The sequence below is a fragment of the Labrus mixtus genome, chromosome 23, assembly GCF_963584025.1.
Source record: "Labrus mixtus chromosome 23, fLabMix1.1, whole genome shotgun sequence".
NCBI lineage: Eukaryota > Metazoa > Chordata > Actinopteri > Labriformes > Labridae > Labrus > Labrus mixtus.
This window is the reverse complement of record NC_083634.1, coordinates 16,960,047-16,979,867: the sequence shown is the minus strand read 5'-3', so window position 1 is coordinate 16,979,867 and position 19,821 is coordinate 16,960,047. Positions and strand designations below refer to the sequence as shown.

At 39.9% G+C, this 19,821-nt stretch overlaps 5 protein-coding genes and 1 long non-coding RNA gene across 7 annotated transcripts; all 6 read right to left on the bottom strand.

Moving 5' to 3' along the window:
* Positions 1-937: 937 nt before the first annotated feature.
* Positions 938-1,960, bottom strand: LOC132958425 (uncharacterized). Of its 2 annotated transcripts, XM_061031249.1 has the most exons (3): positions 1,420-1,957; positions 1,341-1,377; positions 938-1,269 (listed from the first exon to the last, which is right to left on the bottom strand). In XM_061031249.1, exons 1-3 carry the CDS (start codon positions 1,837-1,839, stop codon positions 1,034-1,036), a joined length of 693 nt encoding a protein of 230 aa, XP_060887232.1. In that variant the 5' UTR covers positions 1,840-1,957; the 3' UTR covers positions 938-1,033. The 2 variants fall into 2 exon arrangements, with proteins under 2 accessions (XP_060887232.1, XP_060887231.1); XM_061031248.1 differs by having other exon boundaries at positions 1,341-1,960.
* A 271-nt stretch (positions 1,961-2,231) lies between these two features.
* On the bottom strand, positions 2,232-5,404 carry LOC132958429 (cerebellin-2-like). Its single transcript, XM_061031253.1, has 3 exons — positions 4,421-5,404; positions 4,044-4,175; positions 2,232-3,306 (listed from the first exon to the last, which is right to left on the bottom strand). Exons 1-3 carry the CDS (start codon positions 4,668-4,670, stop codon positions 3,026-3,028), a joined length of 663 nt encoding a protein of 220 aa, XP_060887236.1. The 5' UTR covers positions 4,671-5,404; the 3' UTR covers positions 2,232-3,025.
* A 587-nt stretch (positions 5,405-5,991) lies between these two features.
* LOC132958433 (uncharacterized) lies at positions 5,992-7,835 on the bottom strand. The gene is made up of 3 exons (XR_009666775.1): positions 7,486-7,835; positions 6,602-7,414; positions 5,992-6,476 (listed from the first exon to the last, which is right to left on the bottom strand). It is a non-coding gene; the product is annotated as an uncharacterized LOC132958433 (long non-coding RNA).
* A 197-nt stretch (positions 7,836-8,032) lies between these two features.
* On the bottom strand, positions 8,033-11,306 carry LOC132958428 (cerebellin-2-like). Its single transcript, XM_061031252.1, has 3 exons — positions 10,364-11,306; positions 9,987-10,118; positions 8,033-9,241 (listed from the first exon to the last, which is right to left on the bottom strand). The coding sequence occupies exons 1-3, from the start codon at positions 10,611-10,613 to the stop codon at positions 8,961-8,963; spliced, it is 663 nt and encodes a 220-aa protein (XP_060887235.1). The 5' UTR covers positions 10,614-11,306; the 3' UTR covers positions 8,033-8,960.
* A 1,627-nt stretch (positions 11,307-12,933) lies between these two features.
* On the bottom strand, positions 12,934-13,791 carry LOC132958432 (uncharacterized). The gene is made up of 2 exons (XM_061031257.1): positions 13,376-13,791; positions 12,934-13,304 (listed from the first exon to the last, which is right to left on the bottom strand). The coding sequence occupies exons 1-2, from the start codon at positions 13,746-13,748 to the stop codon at positions 13,069-13,071; spliced, it is 609 nt and encodes a 202-aa protein (XP_060887240.1). The 5' UTR covers positions 13,749-13,791; the 3' UTR covers positions 12,934-13,068.
* Positions 13,792-14,143: 352 nt separating this feature from the next.
* Positions 14,144-17,295, bottom strand: LOC132958431 (complement C1q-like protein 4). Its single transcript, XM_061031256.1, has 3 exons — positions 16,340-17,295; positions 15,963-16,094; positions 14,144-15,218 (listed from the first exon to the last, which is right to left on the bottom strand). Exons 1-3 carry the CDS (start codon positions 16,551-16,553, stop codon positions 14,938-14,940), a joined length of 627 nt encoding a protein of 208 aa, XP_060887239.1. The 5' UTR covers positions 16,554-17,295; the 3' UTR covers positions 14,144-14,937.
* Positions 17,296-19,821: the final 2,526 nt, after the last annotated feature.

The following is a 19,821-nucleotide window of genomic DNA, read 5'->3' as shown; positions in this document are numbered from 1 at the left end:
AAGCAGTAACGGCATGAGAATACATTCAGATGAATCAGTTGGATGATGACAATTATTATATCTAGAATGGTTTTTATGCTGATTAGATCTCTGAAGAGCAGCTGTCCATGCCGTGCTTTGGTTCTGTGCACTTCCTGTCAGCACCTGTGCGTCCGATCGGACTCGGGAGGTTTAAGTGTCCCTGCTCAGTTGGTTTGTATGTCTCCAGAGAGTCGACACCATCAGTTGGCTTACTATGTTTTCTTTTTAAATGAAATTCTCAGTTGTGTGTGTGTGTTGAAAACATGTTTTTCTTTATGCCATTGGTGGCACTTTCCATCACCCCTCTGTTCATTGACCTCTACTTCTCTCTTTGTTTTGGCTCAAATTCATGTCTGCCTATCGTTTCTGACAGAATCAGGGCTGTATTCTTTGGCCACCTGGCTTATAAATATATGACTGTCCTGATTACTAAGTTCATTCAAAATTCACATGACCAAGACTTTTGTCACATGACATCTTAAATGTATTTAAACACCTGTTGTGTCTCTGGCAATGATGTCCTCATATAATATTTTAAAACTAACAAATCTAACAACTCAGCCACCAGCGCCCTAGGAAGGGTCATGTCACAGAAGATACAGTAGTTTACGTATGTAAAGCGTCCATTGGGTTTCTTGAAAGACGCTATATAAATCAAAGCCAGTGTTTCCCCTACCATTATATTAGGGGGCGGCCCGCCCCCCCACCCCCCAAAGTGTTTGTGTCGCCGTGTCCCCCCATCCCCCCAACGCTGTAAACCTAGGGGAAACACTGAAAGCTATTATTATTAGTAGTAGTAGTAGTTGAATAAAAGTCATGTCGAATGAATTACATGTTTATACTTACCTCGAGGTAATACATGCCCATGTTTAATTTGATTCATTAACACAATCACAAACACACTCCAAGCATAAAAAAACCTTTCAGATTTTATTCTTTTCAATTTCTGCGGCACTAATAGAATTAGTTTAAACAAATAACTACACTGCAAACACTCGTACTTGCAAAACTGTCACAGTGATGTTGTTGTTGTTGTTGTGTTGTATTGCTTTAATTGATACTGTGTGTAAACCGTGTCATGAATATTCAACAGCAAAAATCTATTGAACAGAGTGTTAGCTGTGGCTACATTGTAGGCGTTGCCGATGTTTGTGATCACTGTTCTGTTGACTAAAGTTGTGTCTGTGTTGTACGGTCCAACGGCTCCATTTCCATCTATCGCTGCACTGAAGATCACCTTGGTTCTCTCTGTTCAATCAAAGTATTGCAACAATATTAATTGAATAATGGCTGGATGGATCAGGTAAAATTCACCTTACCTTTGCTCTTCAGATCAAGAATCTGGTGTTCACTGTCCTGCAGCCTGGTTTCACCAATTTTCAGCCTGGCTTCACTGACCTCTAGCCTGGATTCACTGTCCTGCAGCCTGGTTTCAGTCATCTTCAGCCTGGTTTCAGTCATCTTCAGCCTGGTTTCAGTCATCTTCAGCGCGCTTTCACTGTCCTGCAGCCTGCTTTCACTGTCCTGCAGCCTGGTTTCAGTCATCTTCAGCCTGGTTTCAATCATCTTCAGCCTGGTTTCAATCATCTTCAGCCTGGTTTCAGTCATCTTCAGCCGGGTTTCACTGTCCTGCAGCCTGGTTTCACTGTCCTGCAGCCTGGTTTCCATAACTTTGAGTTTGTCTGCCATGGATCCGAACTCTCTCAGACGATCACACATATCAGGAAAGCATGAACGTGTTTCAACAACATTCTCACCAACCTCGGCTGAAGTCAAGCCACACAACAGCAATAAAACCCACAAACAAGTAGAATTCATTGCGAAGTTGATTCAAGACGAGGTCACCTTAACTCTGTCTGACATGCTCTATCAATGTGATTATATATATTTTAATGATGACCAGTTAATGTTTAACAACCAGTCTTACACGTAGCTCTCTTATGTCATTATCAGGGACCGTGTTATCAAACTTTATATAAGTGAAGCCAATAGTAGCAAAAAAAAAAAGATATTTCAGTCAATGGATTTTTTTTGTCTTTGTTGTACAATGCAGAGATATTCATCTCACCAGGAAAGTTTAATCTTGTCTTTAGTATGTTTATTGTTTAATTCAAGCATCATTTCAATAAAATGACAATTATTTCAAGAAAGAAAGTCAGGTATGATAGGAGGAGTAACAAGGCAATAAATGAAGGGCAGACCACATTCAGAGAGAGTAAATTCATATTTTATCAAATTCAGATGGAATCATTGTATTGTAAGTAGCAAAATGACATCGCAGATTTTCATATCAGGAAGTTAAAGGAGCAATAGGTAACTTTGACACCTAGTGTTTAAAATGGGTACTACAGTCCAAATTCAAAACATTGAATAGAGCTGTCTCGCCTCGCTCCCTCCTCCTTAGAGTCAAGGCATACGCAGGTTGCCATATTCTGGACACAGTAGCTTCAGTGTTTAGGTGCAGCTCTGCATCGGTCTTGAAACCTTTCTGCATTCTAACCTCAAAACAGAAACAGACTATTCCGCACAGAAATCCAAACATACTGGCTGCTGCGTTGTAGACAGAAAAGCCAACACTTCAACTTAGCATGTTTCTTTAATGTCTGATCATATAGTAAGGTCATTTTATGATTTAATTCAGTAAATATCTTACAGATGGGACCTTTAAAAAAGAATGAATCAAATTTTTTATTTTTTGACATTTTTAAGTTTATGACTTGAGTCTGTTTTTGTTTTTCAAATGACCTTAAAGAAATGATGAGATGAGATGAGATCTTGTAAATGACTGTTGGACCATCCTGCGTTTTGATTCGTAAAACCTGAGTCATGTCAACTCTACAACCAACCAATGTGATTGGGCAAGCAATTTCTGATTTCATTAACTTTTAATTAATTAATTAAATGAAGCTAATCTCAAAATCAGAATTTATATTTGATAATTAATAGATCATTTATAGATAATGGTAATAGACACATTTAAGTAGGACAATTAGAGTATTGATTCTCACATTTGAGTGATCAAAGAACCACTAAAAGTCGTAAAACCGCCGTTTCCCCAAACATGTGAATTTTTAAACAGGCGCACATACACCTGGTCTCCTCGCTGTAGATGAAGATACCCTGCGTTTCCTCCATTATCAGTTCTGTTGGTCACTGTATCTTCATCAGAGGTAGAGAGTGTCGCCTCAGAGTTCTTGTAGAGATGCAGAGATGTCTTATGTGTCCATCCAGCATGAAAAAAGATGGTGAAGTAATAAACACCTGCAACAGGTGCAGTGAAGATACCTGTGGGGATCACAGAAAATTAGAGCCTCACATGGTTGGACATAAAGCTCAGATCCATAAACAGAAACACACACTAAGGTCGAACTGGGACTAAAAAAAGAACATTTTCTGCCAAGTCTTGTCCCGAATTACTAGTACATAATCCAACCGTAACTTGCAGTCCCCTCTCGTGGACCTCAGCGTACATTCAAACAGGAAGACTTGTTATATCCTCTCACACATTCATTCGTTATTCTTCATTCAACATTGACACTCCCTCTGCTCTGGTTATCAGCTGATTGGGCGCGCCGTTTACACTTCAAGTTATAAACCAACCAGATTCTGCCATGACCTCCGCCGACCAATCATTTTGTCTGCTGTCATATTTTAAAAATCGCCGTCAGTTTGTTGTTCCAGTTTGATTGCTGCGACTCTCCTCCACCCCAGTCACCTCCTTCCCATCTATCTAAACAGTGTTCATGACATTCAATGTCCACTCCTCATCACATCCTGCATACTTCCATCACCACCACCAGTGTCTAGACTCCATCCAGCTGCTGGCCTCACTACCCCTTCGAGAACATGAAGTCATCATGTCGGATGCTAATCATCAAAGAAATTGCACATTTATGTTTTCCTAAACTGGTAAACACATTAATTATCACTTTGAATTAGGTCTCACCCAAATTAAATAAGGGTATGGTGCAAGAGCAACAACAAAACAAAAAAAACATTTCAGGTAAGTGAGTGAGTGTTACCTGTGGCTGCATTGTAGGCGTTTCCAATGTTTGTAATCACTGTTTTGTAGATTAAAGTTGTGTCTGTGGTGAAAGGTCCAATGTGTTTTTTTCCTTCTCCTACCGCTGTACTGAAGATCACCTTGGTTCCCTCTGTTTCAAACAAAATATTACAATGATACCAACTTGTACAAGATTAATCAAATCCTCTTGTAAAAATGACATCATCCATTATTTCTATGTTGATAAAGTGGTTAAAAGACTCCAGAAACCATGTTAGTTAGGACCTGTCTGTGTGGAGACACAGAGGGCCTGATTCACTAAGAAAAGATTATGGCCACTGATAGCAGCATTATTTGCACAATTTAAACAGAATTTCCAATTAAACCTCACTTTACCTTTGTTCTTCAGTTCCAGAATTTGACTTTCACTGTTCTGCAGCCTGGTTTCACTGTCCTGCAGCCTGGTTTCACTGTCCTGCAGCCTGGTTTCACTTTCCCGCAGCCTGGTTTCCAAAGATTTGATTTTTTCTGACATGGCACCAACCTCTTTCAGGAGATTACACATGTCAGGAAAGCATGTGTCAGGATCATTGGCACCCTCCTCAGCCAAAGACAAGCCACAGAACAGCAAAAGAAACCAGAGCATGTTGGATAAAAAATCTTCAAGTTAGTTAAAAGAAAACGAGTCTCTCCGTTATCTACCCCTGACTGATTCGATCCCCCTGGCTGCTGGACTGATATTTATTTGTGACTTGTCAATTTCTAACACCCCCTTTGAATCAAGGCTGATTATGCAATAAGAAAACAATATTAACTCCATTTACTGGCAATCAGATAACCTTTGATATCCCACAGAAATGTCAATAAAATGTTCCTAAGTTCATCACGGAGCTCACTTCTCAACTATGAGAAGAGACATGTGATTTAAGAGGATTGAACACTAATCGACCAAGAACTAAACTTACAGAACAATCTTTATTCTTAACTATGAAACTATTGGTTTGGTGCATAAATACAAGTTGATTGTACAATTCAGGCAAGCAGACAATAACTTTTTCACCAGGCCAAAATGGGAAAAATAGCCTCCAAACCTCTTTAATGCATGTCCTACTGAAGATACAGTGCTTTCATCAGAAGTGGAGGATGTATTCTGTTATGCTACACGCACATAGTCTGAAATACACACATGCACAAACAGGATGATCCTATGGACATGCTCTAATGGAGAGATGTCAGGGTGGGGAGCTCCTGGGCTGGTGGTGGTGGTGGTGGGGTCGATGAGTTGCTCAGGGGAAACTCATCAGTCCTCAGGAAGTGAACTGGCATCTCTCTCCATCTACCGGACCATTTCCTAGTCTTGGTCTGAACCGAATCAGTTAATCTTTGATATCCCAGAGAAATGTCAATAAAATGTTCCTAAGTTCATCACGGAGCTCACCTTCACTATGAGAAGAGTCATGTGATTTCAGGGCAGTGAAAGCAAATTGACCAAATTGATCTTTTGCACAGATGTTTCACGTGGCCTTCAAAGTTCAGGTGAGGGTCCATTTTGATGCCATGATTGGTTGGAGAAAAGGGGGATGTCTTGGCCAGAAAAGATAATGCTGGTTATGGGAAATGACCTGATCTGGTGTGTGAATTATGAAACTATTGGTTTGGTGCATAAATACATGTTTATTGTACAATTCAGGCAAGCAGACAATAACTTCCTGGCTGGTTTTTAATGTTGTTTAATGAGAACGTGTTAATTTCTAACATCCATTTGACACGTATTATCTTAACTCGTAATACAACAACAAGCAGTAACGGCATGAGAATACATTCAGAGGAATCAGTTGGATGATGACAATTATTATATCTAGAATGGTTTTTATGCTGATTAGATCTCTGAAGAGCAGCTGTCCATGCCGTGCTTTGGTTCTGTGCACTTCCTGTCAGCACCTGTGCGTCCGATCGGACTCGGGAGGTTTAAGTGTCCCTGCTCAGTTGGTTTGTATGTCTCCAGAGAGTCGACACCATCAGTTGGCTTACTATGTTTTCTTTTTAAATGAAATTCTCAGTTGTGTGTGTGTGTTGAAAACATGTTTTTCTTTATGCCATTGGTGGCACTTTCCATCACCCCTCTGTTCATTGACCTCTACTTCTCTCTTTGTTTTGGCTCAAATTCATGTCTGCCTATCGTTTCTGACAGAATCAGGGCTGTATTCTTTGGCCACCTGGCTTATAAATATATGACTGTCCTGATTACTAAGTTCATTCAAAATTCACATGACCAAGACTTCTGTCGCATGACATCTTAAATGTATTTAAACACCTGTTGTGTCTCTGGCAATGATGTCCTCATATAATATTTTAAAACTAACAAATCTAACAACTCAGCCACCAGCGCCCTAGGAAGGGTCATGTCACAGAAGATACAGTAGTTTACGTATGTAAAGCGTCCATTGGGTTTCTTGAAAGACGCTATATAAATCAAAGCCAGTGTTTCCCCTACCATTATATTAGGGGGCGGCCCGCCCCCCCACCCCCCAAAGTGTTTGTGTCGCCGTGTCCCCCCATCCCCCCAACGCTGTAAACCTAGGGGAAACACTGAAAGCTATTATTATTATTAGTAGTAGTAGTAGTTGAATAAAAGTCATGTCGAATGAATTACATGTTTATACTTACCTCGAGGTAATACATGCCCATGTTTAATTTAAGTGTTATTTGAATTGCCTGTAAAGTTACAAAGTTTGCTAACTGTGCTGCTCTCTGCAAGAGGAGGATAGTTTGATGTCCGTGCTTCAAAATAGAAGCATCTTAATATTTGTAATATTTATTAAAGAGACATGTAACTTACCTTTATTTATACACATATTAAAACCTAATACATGACTGTATAGTGTTTTGTATGTTACTATAGAGGTAAGATGAAGCATTCAGATTTGTGTTCCTTTAGTATCTTCATTACAAGGACGCCTCAGAGCCAGCTCTGCATTGGTGTGTAAACATTTCTGCATTCTTACGACACACAAGGCAGATTCATTAACACAATCACAAACACACTCCAAGCATAAAAAAACCTTTCAGATTTTATTCTTTTCAATTTCTGCGGCACTAATAGAATTAGTTTAAACAAATAACTACACTGCAAACACTCGTACTTGCAAAACTGTCACTGTGATGTTGTTGTTGTTGTTGTGTTGTATTGCTTTAATTGATACTGTGTGTAAACCGTGTCATGAATATTCAACAGCAAAAATCTATTGAACAGAGTGTTAGCTGTGGCTACATTGTAGGCGTTGCTGATGTTTGTGATCACTGTTCTGTTGACTAAAGTTGTGTCTGTGTTGTACGGTCCAACGGCTCCATTTCCATCTATCGCTGCACTGAAGATCACCTTGGTTCTCTCTGTTCAATCAAAGTATTACAACAATATTAATTGAATAATGGCTGGATGGATCAGGTAAAATTCACCTTACCTTTGCTCTTCAGATCAAGAATCTGGTGTTCACTGTCATTTAGCCTGGTTTCACCAATTTTCAGCCTGGTTTCAGTCATCTTCAGCCTGGTTTCAATCATCTTCAGCCCGGTTTCACTGTCCTGCAGCCTGGTTTCCATAACTTTGAGTTTGTCTGCCATGGATCCGAACTCTCTCAGAAGATCACACATATCAGGAAAGCATGAACGTGTTTCAACAACATTCTCACCAACCTCGGCTGAAGTCAAGCCACACAACAGCAATAAAACCCACAAACAAGTAGAATTCATTGTGAAGTTGATTCAAGACGAGGTCACCTTAACTCTGTCTGACGTGCTCTATCAATGTGATTATATATATTTTAATGATGACCAGTTAATGTTTAACAACCAGTCTTACACGTAGCTCTCTTATGTCATTATCAGGGACCGTGTTATCACACGTTATATAAGTGAAGCCAATAGTAGCAAAAAAAAAATGATATTACAGTCAATGGAATTTTTTTGTCTTTGTTGTGCAATGCAGAGATATTCATCTCACCAGGAAAGTTTAATCTTGTCTTTAGTATGTTTATTGTTTAATTCAAGCATCATTTCAATAAAATGACAATTATTTCAAGAAAGAAAGTCAGGTATGATAGGAGGAGTAACAAGGCAATAAATGAAGGGCAGACCACATTCAGAGAGAGTAAATTCATATTTTATCAAATTCAGATGGAATCATTGTATTGTAAGTAGCAAAATGACATCGCAGATTTTCATATCAGGAAGTTAAAGGAGCAACAGGTAACTTTGACACCTAGTGTTTAAAATGGGTACTGCAGTCCAAATTCAAAACATTGAATAGAGCTGTCTCGCCTCGCTCCCTCCTCCTTAGAGTCAAGGCATACGCAGGTTGCCATATTCTGGACACAGTAGCTTCAGTGTTTAGGTGCAGCTCTGCATCGGTCTTGAAACCTTTCTGCATTCTAACCTCAAAACAGAAACAGACTATTCCGCACAGAAATCCAAACATACTGGCTGCTGCGTTGTAGACAGAAAAGCCAACACTTCAACTTAGCATGTTTCTTTAATGTCTGATCATATAGTAAGGTCATTTTATGATTTAATTCAGTAAATATCTTACAGATGGGACCTTTAAAAAAGAATGAATCAAATTTTTTATTTTTTGACATTTTTAAGTTTATGACTTGAGTCTGTTTTTGTTTTTCAAATGACCTTAAAGAAATGATGAGATGAGATGAGATCTTGTAAATGACTGTTGGACCATCCTGCATTTTGATTCGCAAAACCTGAGTCATGTCAACTCTACAACCAACCAATGTGATTGGGCAAGCAATTTCTGATTTCATTAACTTTTAATTAATTAATTAAATGAAGCTAATCTCAAAATCAGAATTTCTATTTGATAATTAATAGATCATTTATAGATAATGGTAATAGACACATTTAAGTAGGACAATTAGAGTATTGATTCTCACATTTGAGTGATCAAAGAACCACTAAAAGTCGTAAAACCGCCGTTTCCCCAAACATGTGAATTTTTAAACAGGCGCACATACACCTGGTCTCCTCGCTGTAGATGAAGATACCCTGCGTTTCCTCCATTATCAGTTCTGTTGGTCACTGTATCTTCATCAGAGGTAGAGAGTGTCGCCTCAGAGTTCTTGTAGAGATGCAGAGATGTCTTATGTGTCCATCCAGCATGAAAAAAGATGGTGAAGTAATAAACACCTGCAACAGGTGCAGTGAAGATACCTGTGGGGATCACAGAAAATTAGAGCCTCACATGGTTGGACATAAAGCTCAGATCCATAAACAGAAACACACACTAAGGTCGAACTGGGACTAAAAAAATAACATTTTCTGCCAAGTCTTGTCCCGAATTACTAGTACATAATCCAACCGTAACTTGCAGTCCCCTCTCGTGGACCTCAGCGTACATTCAAACAGGAAGACTTGTTATATCCTCTCACACATTCATTCGTTATTCTTCATTCAACATTGACACTCCCTCTCTCCCCCTGCTCTGGTTATCAGCTGATTGGGCGCGCCGTTTACACTTCAAGTTATAAACCAACCAGATTCTGCCATGACCTCCGCCGACCAATCATTTTGTCTGCTGTCATATTTTAAAAATCGCCGTCAGTTTGTGGTTCCAGTTTGATTGCTGCGACTCTCCTCCACCCCAGTCACCTCCTTCCCATCTATCTAAACAGTGTTCATGACATTCAATGTCCACTCCTCATCACATCCTGCATACTTCCATCACCACCACCAGTGTCTAGACTCCATCCAGCTGCTGGCCTCACTACCCCTTCGAGAACATGAAGTCATCATGTCGGATGCTAATCATCAAAGAAATTGCACATTTATGTTTTCCTAAACTGGTAAACACATTAATTATCACTTTGAATTAGGTCTCACCCAAATGAAATAAGGGTATGGTGCAAGAGCAACAACAAAACAAAAAAAACATTTCAGGTAAGTGAGTGAGTGTTACCTGTGGCTGCATTGTAGGCGTTTCCAATGTTTGTAATCACTGTTTTGTAGATTAAAGTTGTGTCTGTGGTGAAAGGTCCAATGTGTTTTTTTCCTTCTCCTACCGCTGTACTGAAGATCACCTTGGTTCCCTCTGTTTCAAACAAAATATTACAATGATACCAACTTGTAAAAGATTAATCAAATCCTCTTGTAAAAATGACATCATCCATTATTTCTATGTTGATAAAGTGGTTAAAAGACTCCAGAAACCATGTTAGTTAGGACCTGTCTGTGTGGAGACACAGAGGGCCTGATTCACTAAGAAAAGATTATGGCCACTGATAGCAGCATTATTTGCACAATTTAAACAGAATTTCCAATTAAACCTCACTTTACCTTTGTTCTTCAGTTCCAGAATTTGACTTTCACTGTTCTGCAGCCTGGTTTCACTGTCCTGCAGCCTGGTTTCACTGTCCTGCAGCCTGGTTTCACTTTCCTGCAGCCTGCTTTCCAAAGATTTGATTTTTTCTGACATGGCACCAACCTCTTTCAGGAGATTACACATGTCAGGAAAGCATGTGTCAGGATCATTGGCACCCTCCTCAGCCAAAGACAAGCCACAGAACAGCAAAAGAAACCAGAGCATGTTGGATAAAAAATCTTTAAGTTAGTTAAAAGAAAACGAGTCTCTCCGTTATCTACCCCTGACTGATTCGATCCCCCTGGCTGCTGGACTGATATTTATTTGTGACCTGTCAATTTCTAACACCCCCTTTGAATCAAGGCTGATTATGCAATAAGAAAACAATATTAACTCCATTTACTGGCAATCAGATAACCTTTGATATCCCACAGAAATGTCAATAAAATGTTCCTAATTTCATCATGGAGCTCACTTCTCAGCTATGAGAAGAGACATGTGATTTAAGAGGATTGAACACTAATCGACCAAGAACTAAACTTACAGAACAATCTTTATTCTTAACTATGAAACTATTGGTTTGGTGCATAAATACAAGTTGATTGTACAATTCAGGCAAGCAGACAATAACTTTTTCACCAGGCCAAAACTGGAAAAATAGCCTCCAAACATCTTTAATGCATGTCCTACTGAAGATACAGTGCTTTCATCAGAAGTGGAGGATGTATTCTGTTATGTTATACGCACATAGTCTGAAATACACACATGCACAAACAGGATGATCCTATGGACATGCTCTAATGGAGAGATGTCAGGGTGGGGAACTCCTGGGCTGGTGGTGGTGGTGGTGGGGTCGATGAGTTGCTCAGGAGAAACTCATCAGTCCTCAGGAAGTGAACTGGCATCTCTCTCCATCTACCGGACCATTTCCTAGTCTTGGTCTGAACCGAATCAGTTAATCTTTGATATCCCAGAGAAATGTCAATAAAATGTTCCTAAGTTCATCACGGAGCTCACCTTCACTATGAGAAGAGTCATGTGATTTCAGGGCAGTGAAAGCAAATTGACCAAATTGATCTTTTGCACAGATGTTTCACGTGGCCTTCAAAGTTCAGGTGAGGGTCCATTTTGATGCCATGATTGGTTGGAGAAAAGGGGGATGTCTTGGCCAGAAAAGGTAATGCTGGTTATGGGAAATGACCTGATCTGGTGTGTGAATTACGAAACTATTGGTTTGGTGCATAAATACATGTTTATTGGACAATTCAGGCAAGCAGACAATAACTTCCTGGCTGGTTTTTAATGTTGTTTAATGAGAACGTGTTAATTTCTAACATCCATTTGACACGTATTATCTTAACTCGTAATACAACAACAAGCAGTAACGGCATGAGAATACATTCAGAGGAATCAGTTGGATGATGACAATTATTATATCTAGAATGGTTTTTATGCTGATTAGATCTCTGAAGAGCAGCTGTCCATGCCGTGCTTTGGTTCTGTGCACTTCCTGTCAGCACCTGTGCGTCCGATCGGACTCGGGAGGTTTAAGTGTCCCTGCTCAGTTGGTTTGTATGTCTCCAGAGAGTCGACACCATCAGTTGGCTTACTATGTTTTCTTTTTAAATGAAATTCTCAGTTGTGTGTGTGTTTTGAAAACATGTTTTTCTTTATGCCATTGGTGGCACTTTCCATCACCCCTCTGTTCATTGACCTCTACTTCTCTCTTTGTTTTGGCTCAAATTCATGTCTGCCTATCGTTTCTGACAGAATCAGGGCTGTATTCTTTGGCCACCTGGCTTATAAATATATGACTGTCCTGATTACTAAGTTCATTCAAAATTCACATGACCAAGACTTCTGTCACATGACATCTTAAATGTATTTAAACACCTGTTGTGTCTCTGGCAATGATGTCCTCATATAATATTTTAAAACTAACAAATCTAACAACTCAGCCACCAGCGCCCTAGGAAGGGTCATGTCACAGAAGATACAGTAGTTTACGTATGTAAAGCGTCCACTGGGTTTCTTGAAAGACGCTATATAAATCAAAGCCAGTGTTTCCCCTACCATTATATTAGGGGGCGGCCCGCCCCCCCACCCCCCAAAGTGTTTGTGTCGCCGTGTCCCCCCATCCCCCCAACGCTGTAAACCTAGGGGAAACACTGAAAGCTATTATTATTATTAGTAGTAGTAGTTGAATAAAAGTCATGTCGAATGAATTACATGTTTATACTTACCTCGAGGTAATACATGCCCATGTTTAATTTAAGTGTTATTTGAATTGCCTGTAAAGTTACAAAGTTTGCTAACTGTGCTGCTCTCTGCAAGAGGAGGATAGTTTGATGTCCGTGCTTCAAAATAGAAGCATCTTAATATTTGTAATATTTATTAAAGAGACATGTAACTTACCTTTATTTATACACATATTAAAACCTAATACATGACTGTATAGTGTTTTGTATGTTACTATAGAGGTAAGATGAAGCATTCAGATTTGTGTTCCTTTAGTATCTTCATTACAAGGACGCCTCAGAGCCAGATTCATTAACACAATCACAAACACACTCCAAGCATAAAAAAACCTTTCAGATTTTATTCTTTTCAATTTCTGCGGCACTAATAGAATTAGTTTAAACAAATAACTACACTGCAAACACTCGTACTTGCAAAACTGTCACAGTGATGTTGTTGTTGTTGTTGTGTTGTATTGCTTTAATTGATACTGTCTGTAAACCGTGTCATGAATATTCAACAGCAAAAATCTATTGAACAGAGTGTTAGCTGTGGCTACATTGTAGGCGTTGCTGATGTTTGTGATCACTGTTCTGTTGACTAAAGTTGTGTCTGCGTTGTACGGTCCAACGGCTCCATTTCCATCTATCGCTGCACTGAAGATCACCTTGGTTCTCTCTGTTCAATCAAAGTATTACAACAATATTAATTGAATAATGGCTGGATGGATCAGGTAAAATTCACCTTACCTTTGCTCTTCAGATCAAGAATCTGGTGTTCACTGTCATTTAGCCTGGTTTCACCAATTTTCAGCCTGGCTTCACTGACCTCTAGCCTGGATTCACTGTCCTGCAGCCTGGTTTCAGTCATCTTCAGCCTGGTTTCAGTCATCTTCAGCCTGGTTTCAGTCATCTTCAGCCCGCTTTCACTGTCCTGCAGCCTGCTTTCACTGTCCTGCAGCCTGGTTTCCATAACTTTGAGTTTGTCTGCCATGGATCCGAACTCTCTCAGACGATCACACATATCAGGAAAGCATGAACGTGTTTCAACAACATTCTCACCAACCTCGGCTGAAGTCAAGCCACACAACAGCAATAAAACCCACAAACAAGTAGAACTCATTGCGAAGTTGATTCAAGACGAGGTCACCTTAACTCTGTCTGACGTGCTCTGTCAATGTGATTGTATATATTTTAATGATGACCAGTTAATGTTTAACAACCAGTCTTACACGTAGCTCTCTTATGTCATTATCAGGGACCGTGTTATCACACGTTATATAAGTGAAGCCAATAGTAGCAACAAAAAAAAAATGATATTACAGTCAATGGAATTTTTTTGTCTTTGTTGTGCAATGCAGAGATATTCATCTCACCAGGAAAGTTTAATCTTGTCTTTAGTATGTTTATTGTTTAATTCAAGCATCATTTCAATAAAATGACAATTATTTCAAGAAAGAAAGTCAGGTATGATAGGAGGAGTAACAAGGCAATAAATGAAGGGCAGACCACATTCAGAGAGAGTAAATTCATATTTTATCAAATTCAGATGGAATCATTGTATTGTAAGTAGCAAAATGACATCGCAGATTTTCATATCAGGAAGTTAAAGGAGCAACAGGTAACTTTGACACCTAGTGTTTAAAATGGGTACTGCAGTCCAAATTCAAAACATTGAATAGAGCTGTCTCGCCTCGCTCCCTCCTCCTTAGAGTCAAGGCATACGCAGGTTGCCATATTCTGGACACAGTAGCTTCAGTGTTTAGGTGCAGCTCTGCATCGGTCTTGAAACCTTTCTGCATTCTAACCTCAAAACAGAAACAGACTATTCCGCACAGAAATCCAAACATACTGGCTGCTGCGTTGTAGACAGAAAAGCCAACACTTCAACTTAGCATGTTTCTTTAATGTCTGATCATATAGTAAGGTCATTTTATGATTTAATTCAGTAAATATCTTACAGATGGGACCTTTAAAAAAGAATGAATCAAATTTTTTATTTTTTGACATTTTTAAGTTTATGACTTGAGTCTGTTTTTGTTTTTCAAATGACCTTAAAGAAATGATGAGATGAGATGAGATCTTGTAAATGACTGTTGGACCATCCTGCGTTTTGATTCGCAAAACCTGAGTCATGTCAACTCTACAACCAACCAATGTGATTGGGCAAGCAATTTCTGATTTCATTAACTTTTAATTAATGAATTAAATGAAGCTAATCTCAAAATCAGAATTTCTATTTGATAATTAATAGATCATTTATAGATAATGGTAATAGACACATTTAAGTAGGACAATTAGAGTATTGATTCTCACATTTGAGTGACCAAAGAACCACTAAAAGTCGTAAAACCGGCGTTTCCCCAAACATGTGAATTTTTAAACAGGCGCACATACACCTGGTCTCCTTGCTGTAGATGAAGATACCCTGCGTTTCCTCCATTATCAGTTCTGTTGGTCACTGTATCTTCATCAAAGGTAGAGAGTTTCATCTCAGAGTTCTTGTAGAGATGCAGAGATGTCCTATGTGTCCATCCAGCATGAAAAAAGATGGTGAAGTAATAAACACCTGCAACAGGTGCAGTGAAGATACCTGTGGGGATCACAGAAAATTAGAGCCTCACATGGTTGGACATAAAGCTCAGATCCATAAACAGAAACACACACTAAGGTCGAACTGGGACTAAAAAAAGAACATTTTCTGCCAAGTCTTGTCCCGAATTACTAGTACATAATCCAACCGTAACTTGCAGTCCCCTCTCGTGGACCTCAGCGTACATTCAAGAAGGAAGACTTGTTATATCCTCTCACACATTCATTCGTTATTCTTCATTCAACATTGACACTCCCTCTCTCCCCCTGCTCTGGTTATCAGCTGATTGGGCGCGCCGTTTACACTTCAAGTTATAAACCAACCAGATTCTGCCATGACCTCCGCCGACCAATCATTTTGTCTGCTGTCATATTTTAAAAATCGCCGTCAGTTTGTGGTTCCAGTTTGATTGCTGCGACTCTCCTCCACCCCAGTCACCTCCTTCCCATCTATCTAAACAGTGTTCATGACATTCAATGTCCACTCCTCATCACATCCTGCATACTTCCATCACCACCACCAGTGTCTAGACTCCATCCAGCTGCTGGCCTCACTACCCCTATGAGAACATGAAGTCATCATGTCGGATGCTCATCATCAAAGAAATTGCACATTTATGTTTTCCTAAACTGGTAAACACATTAATTATCACTTTGAATTAGGTCTCACCCAAATGAAATAAGGGTATGGTGCAAGAGCAACAACAAAACAAAAAAACATTTCAGGTAAGTGAGTGAGTGTTACCTGTGGCTGCATTGTAGGCGTTTCCAATGTTTGTAATCACTGTTTTGTAGATTAAAGTTGTGTCTGTGGTGAAAGGTCCAATGTGTTTTTTTCCTTCTCCTACCGCTGTACTGAAGATCACCTTGGTTCCCTCTGTTTCAAACAAAATATTACAATGATACCAACTTGTAAAAGATTAATCAAATCCTCTTGTAAAAATGACATCATCCATTATTTCTATGTTGATAAAGTGGTTAAAAGACTCCAGAAACCATGTTAGTTAGGACCTGTCTGTGTGGAGACACAGAGGGCCTGATTCACTAAGAAAAGATTATGGCCACTGATAGCAGCATTATTTGCACAATTTAAACAGAATTTCCAATTAAACCTCACTTTACCTTTGTTCTTCAGTTCCAGAATTTGACTTTCACTGTTCTGCAGCCTGGTTTCACTTTCCTGCAGCCTGGTTTCCAAAGATTTGATTTTTTCTGACATGGCACCAAACTCTTTCAGGAGATTACACATGTCAGGAAAGCATGACTGTGTTTCAGGATCATTGCCACCCTCATCAGCCAAAGACAAGCCACAGAACAGCAAAAGAAACCAGAGCATGTTGGATAAAAATCTTTAAGTTAGTTAAAAGAAAACAAGTCTCTCCGTTATCTACCACTGACTGATTCGATCCCCCTGGCTGCTGGACTGATATCTATTTGTGACCTGTCAATTTTTAACACCCCCTTTGAATCAAGGCTGATTATGCAACAAGAAAACAATATTAACTCCATTTACTGGCAATCAGATAACCTTTGATATCCCACAGAAATGTCAATAAAATGTTCCTAAGTTCATCACAGAGCTCACCTTCACTATGAGAAGAGTCATTTAAGGGCAGTGAAAGCAAATTGACCAAATTGATCTTTTGCACAGATGTTTCACGTGGCCTTCAAAGTTCAGGTGAGGGTCCATTTTGATGCCATGATTGGTTGGAGAAAAGGGGGATGTCTTGGTCAGAAAAGGTAATGCTGGTTATGGGAAATGACCTGATCTGGTGTGGGGTGCCAAGTCGAATCGCTTCTGTTTTGGAGCCGTCCCAATTTGAGGAAGTTATGCTTCATCCACACCTCTATCTCCTCCAGGCAGGTGGACGGTGTCGATGATGGCAGGGGTGCAGAGGGTGTTTGTTTTTAAGTAAATCTGAGTGTCATCAGCATAGCAATGGAATGAAATTCGATATTACCAGCCACGTTTTACAACCTCTCTTCCTGTAGGACTCAGGACTGTGGATTAACATGTTGGTTACTTTTTACCAAGAAACAAAGCAACGGATCAATGATTTAAGTCTACCTCTCAGACAGGCTCTGGAGGACAGGATATTATAAACATTTACAACGCCTCTGCTATCTATGACCGAAACCAGTCTCTGCAAAGTCGTAAAATTGACCATCTGCGGAAATGCTGCTGAAGAGCTGAATTAAACCACAGTGTTCAATTCTGCATCAAAATGAACATTTATGTCTTTCTTCATCTAGATATTTGTAATTGTCACATTGAATGTATTATAATCATCTTTTTAAACTCAAATTCTGATGTTCAGAATAGGAATAAGAGTTATAATAGTTTTAATAGGAATTTTACATGGAGCAATATTGCCATCTAGTGTTAGAATATCCATGAATACGTAACCTTCATAATTATACATTTAGACATGTTACAAAGCATACTCTTTGATATTAGCTATAGAAGGTTGGGATTAACTAAGGATGTTCCCAGATGGTATTATTTCATTTCAACATGAATCTGATAGAAATGCAGATTCATGTTAGAAACATGACGTGAACCTACATCAACGTGGATCTGATAGAAATAATATTGAAATGAATGTATGGTGATGTATATATGTTTAGATTCTTATTCTTATTGAGTAAACTCGGTTTAATTTAAACAATTGTCCTCCGGTCAGAGTGGGAGTGACCTTTCTCCTGCAGAGTTCACACTGAGCTCAGATCTCCAGTTTTTGTTTTTTGTTTGTTGAAGTGTAGAGCTTCAGTTCTTGCTCGCTTTTCTTCGGACTTCAGTCCGAATTACTTCTTTTAAGTTTGTGCCGTAGAGATGACTCTGCCGAACTTTTATTTTCAACGAACATTTTTTGGAAACATCAATTCTTCCTGGCTCAAGCAAGGTTTTTGAACTTTCTTCTCCAAAGTCTTTGCTCTTCAATTTTGAACGCCAATTCCTTAGTTTGGATTCATCAAGATGGCCATCCGGTTAATCTGAATTGGAAATCGACGTATCAAAAGACTCTTTAATATTTATTTCCTGTTGGATCCTCTTGGAGCTTCTGAGACGACGGCTGAACCGACGTACAATCTCCATCCCAGCTGCACACTCTGACTCAGGTGTCAAGGCATCTAATCTGGCCCGTGGACCTCTCTGGTAGCCCAGGAAGGGAAAACTTGTCGGAGGCTGAAACGGGACCAGCCAGCGGAGTTCAATCGAACACATCTCACAGTAAGACTGCTGGTGGCAAAGGGTGTTGGAAGATTAAGTCATGAGTCGTGTCTATTTAGAGCCCTCCTTTAAATCCAAATAGAATCCCAAAATTCGTTTATCAACTTTTTCTTTTTTTTTGACCATTTTCTGATTAAGTCATTCAAACAATACCGCGTCTTATCTCATTACTAAATATATAATGTCACCATACGTTATAATTGCATTGTCCTGATCATAATAATCATATTCTTTATCTGTTTCATCTATACCTTTTTTTTGTTTTTTAGTGTTTCTTCATGTTCTAGTGTGTTTTGTTCATTCTTGAGTTCTGTGTGTCTTCAGTGTTTCATGTATTTATTTTGTAGTTGTCCTCCGTGTTTCTTGTCTTGTGTTCATTCCTTCCTCTGTGTGTTTCCCTCCATTGTGATTGCCCTCATTGTCTTCACCTGTGTCATTAGTCTCACCTGTGTTTGATTACCCCTGTGTCTATTTAGTCTCTGTGTTTCTCAGGTTGTCGGATGTCAGTTTACTCGTGGCTCCTTGTTTTCTCCTGGTTGGATTTTTTTAAGTGAGTTTTTGTTTGCCTTTTTGTTTAATTAAATATTTTTTGTTGATTCTGCACTTGGGTCCACACCTCCTTGTTTTCCAACCGTTCATGACAGAATGAACTGACAATACCATGGACCCAGCACGATTATTTTCTTTGGAATTGCGTGAGGTTACTTATAACCTCACCTGCCTAAAAAATGACTTAAGATATGCTAGCTGTAGCAAGGAAAGACTGCCAGCCATTTCCACGGCTCAAGAGGAAGTTCTTTGAAGACCACGGCTCAAACACCTACTCCCTGAGTGGACTAGAGACTTTTTCTCTTCGCCTGCTTCACAGTCCTATACCGCTGAGCCTGTTCATCCTCAGCAGCCGGTGAACCGAACCAAGCCTCAGCTAAAGCCTCAGCCCAGGCCTCAACTCAGGCCTCTTCATCCATGTTTTCCTGTTCCTGTTCCGGCAGAGCGTTCTCTGTCCCCTGTGCCTGTATCTGCTGAACTGCGTCTGACTCCCCTGTCTCCGTGGGAGGCCCTGCCCACTCCTGTGTCTCTGTGGAAGGCCCCGCACACTCCTGTGCCCTCGTCAGGGGTCCTGGTGACTCCTGAGCCTTCGTCTGAGATCCTGACGACTCCTGCTCCCTCGTCGGAGGTTCCGGTGACTCCAGCGCCGTCTTCAGAGGCCCGGCTGACTCCTGCGCCGTCGTCGGAGGCCCTGCCGACTCCTGCTGACTCTTCGTGGGAGGCTCGGCCTCTCACTGGTGGGCCTCCAGGCCAACCCTCCCAATCTGCTCTCTGTGTTCGGTCGGCCTCCCAGGTTTTTTTTTTGGGGACATCTGGGATCTGT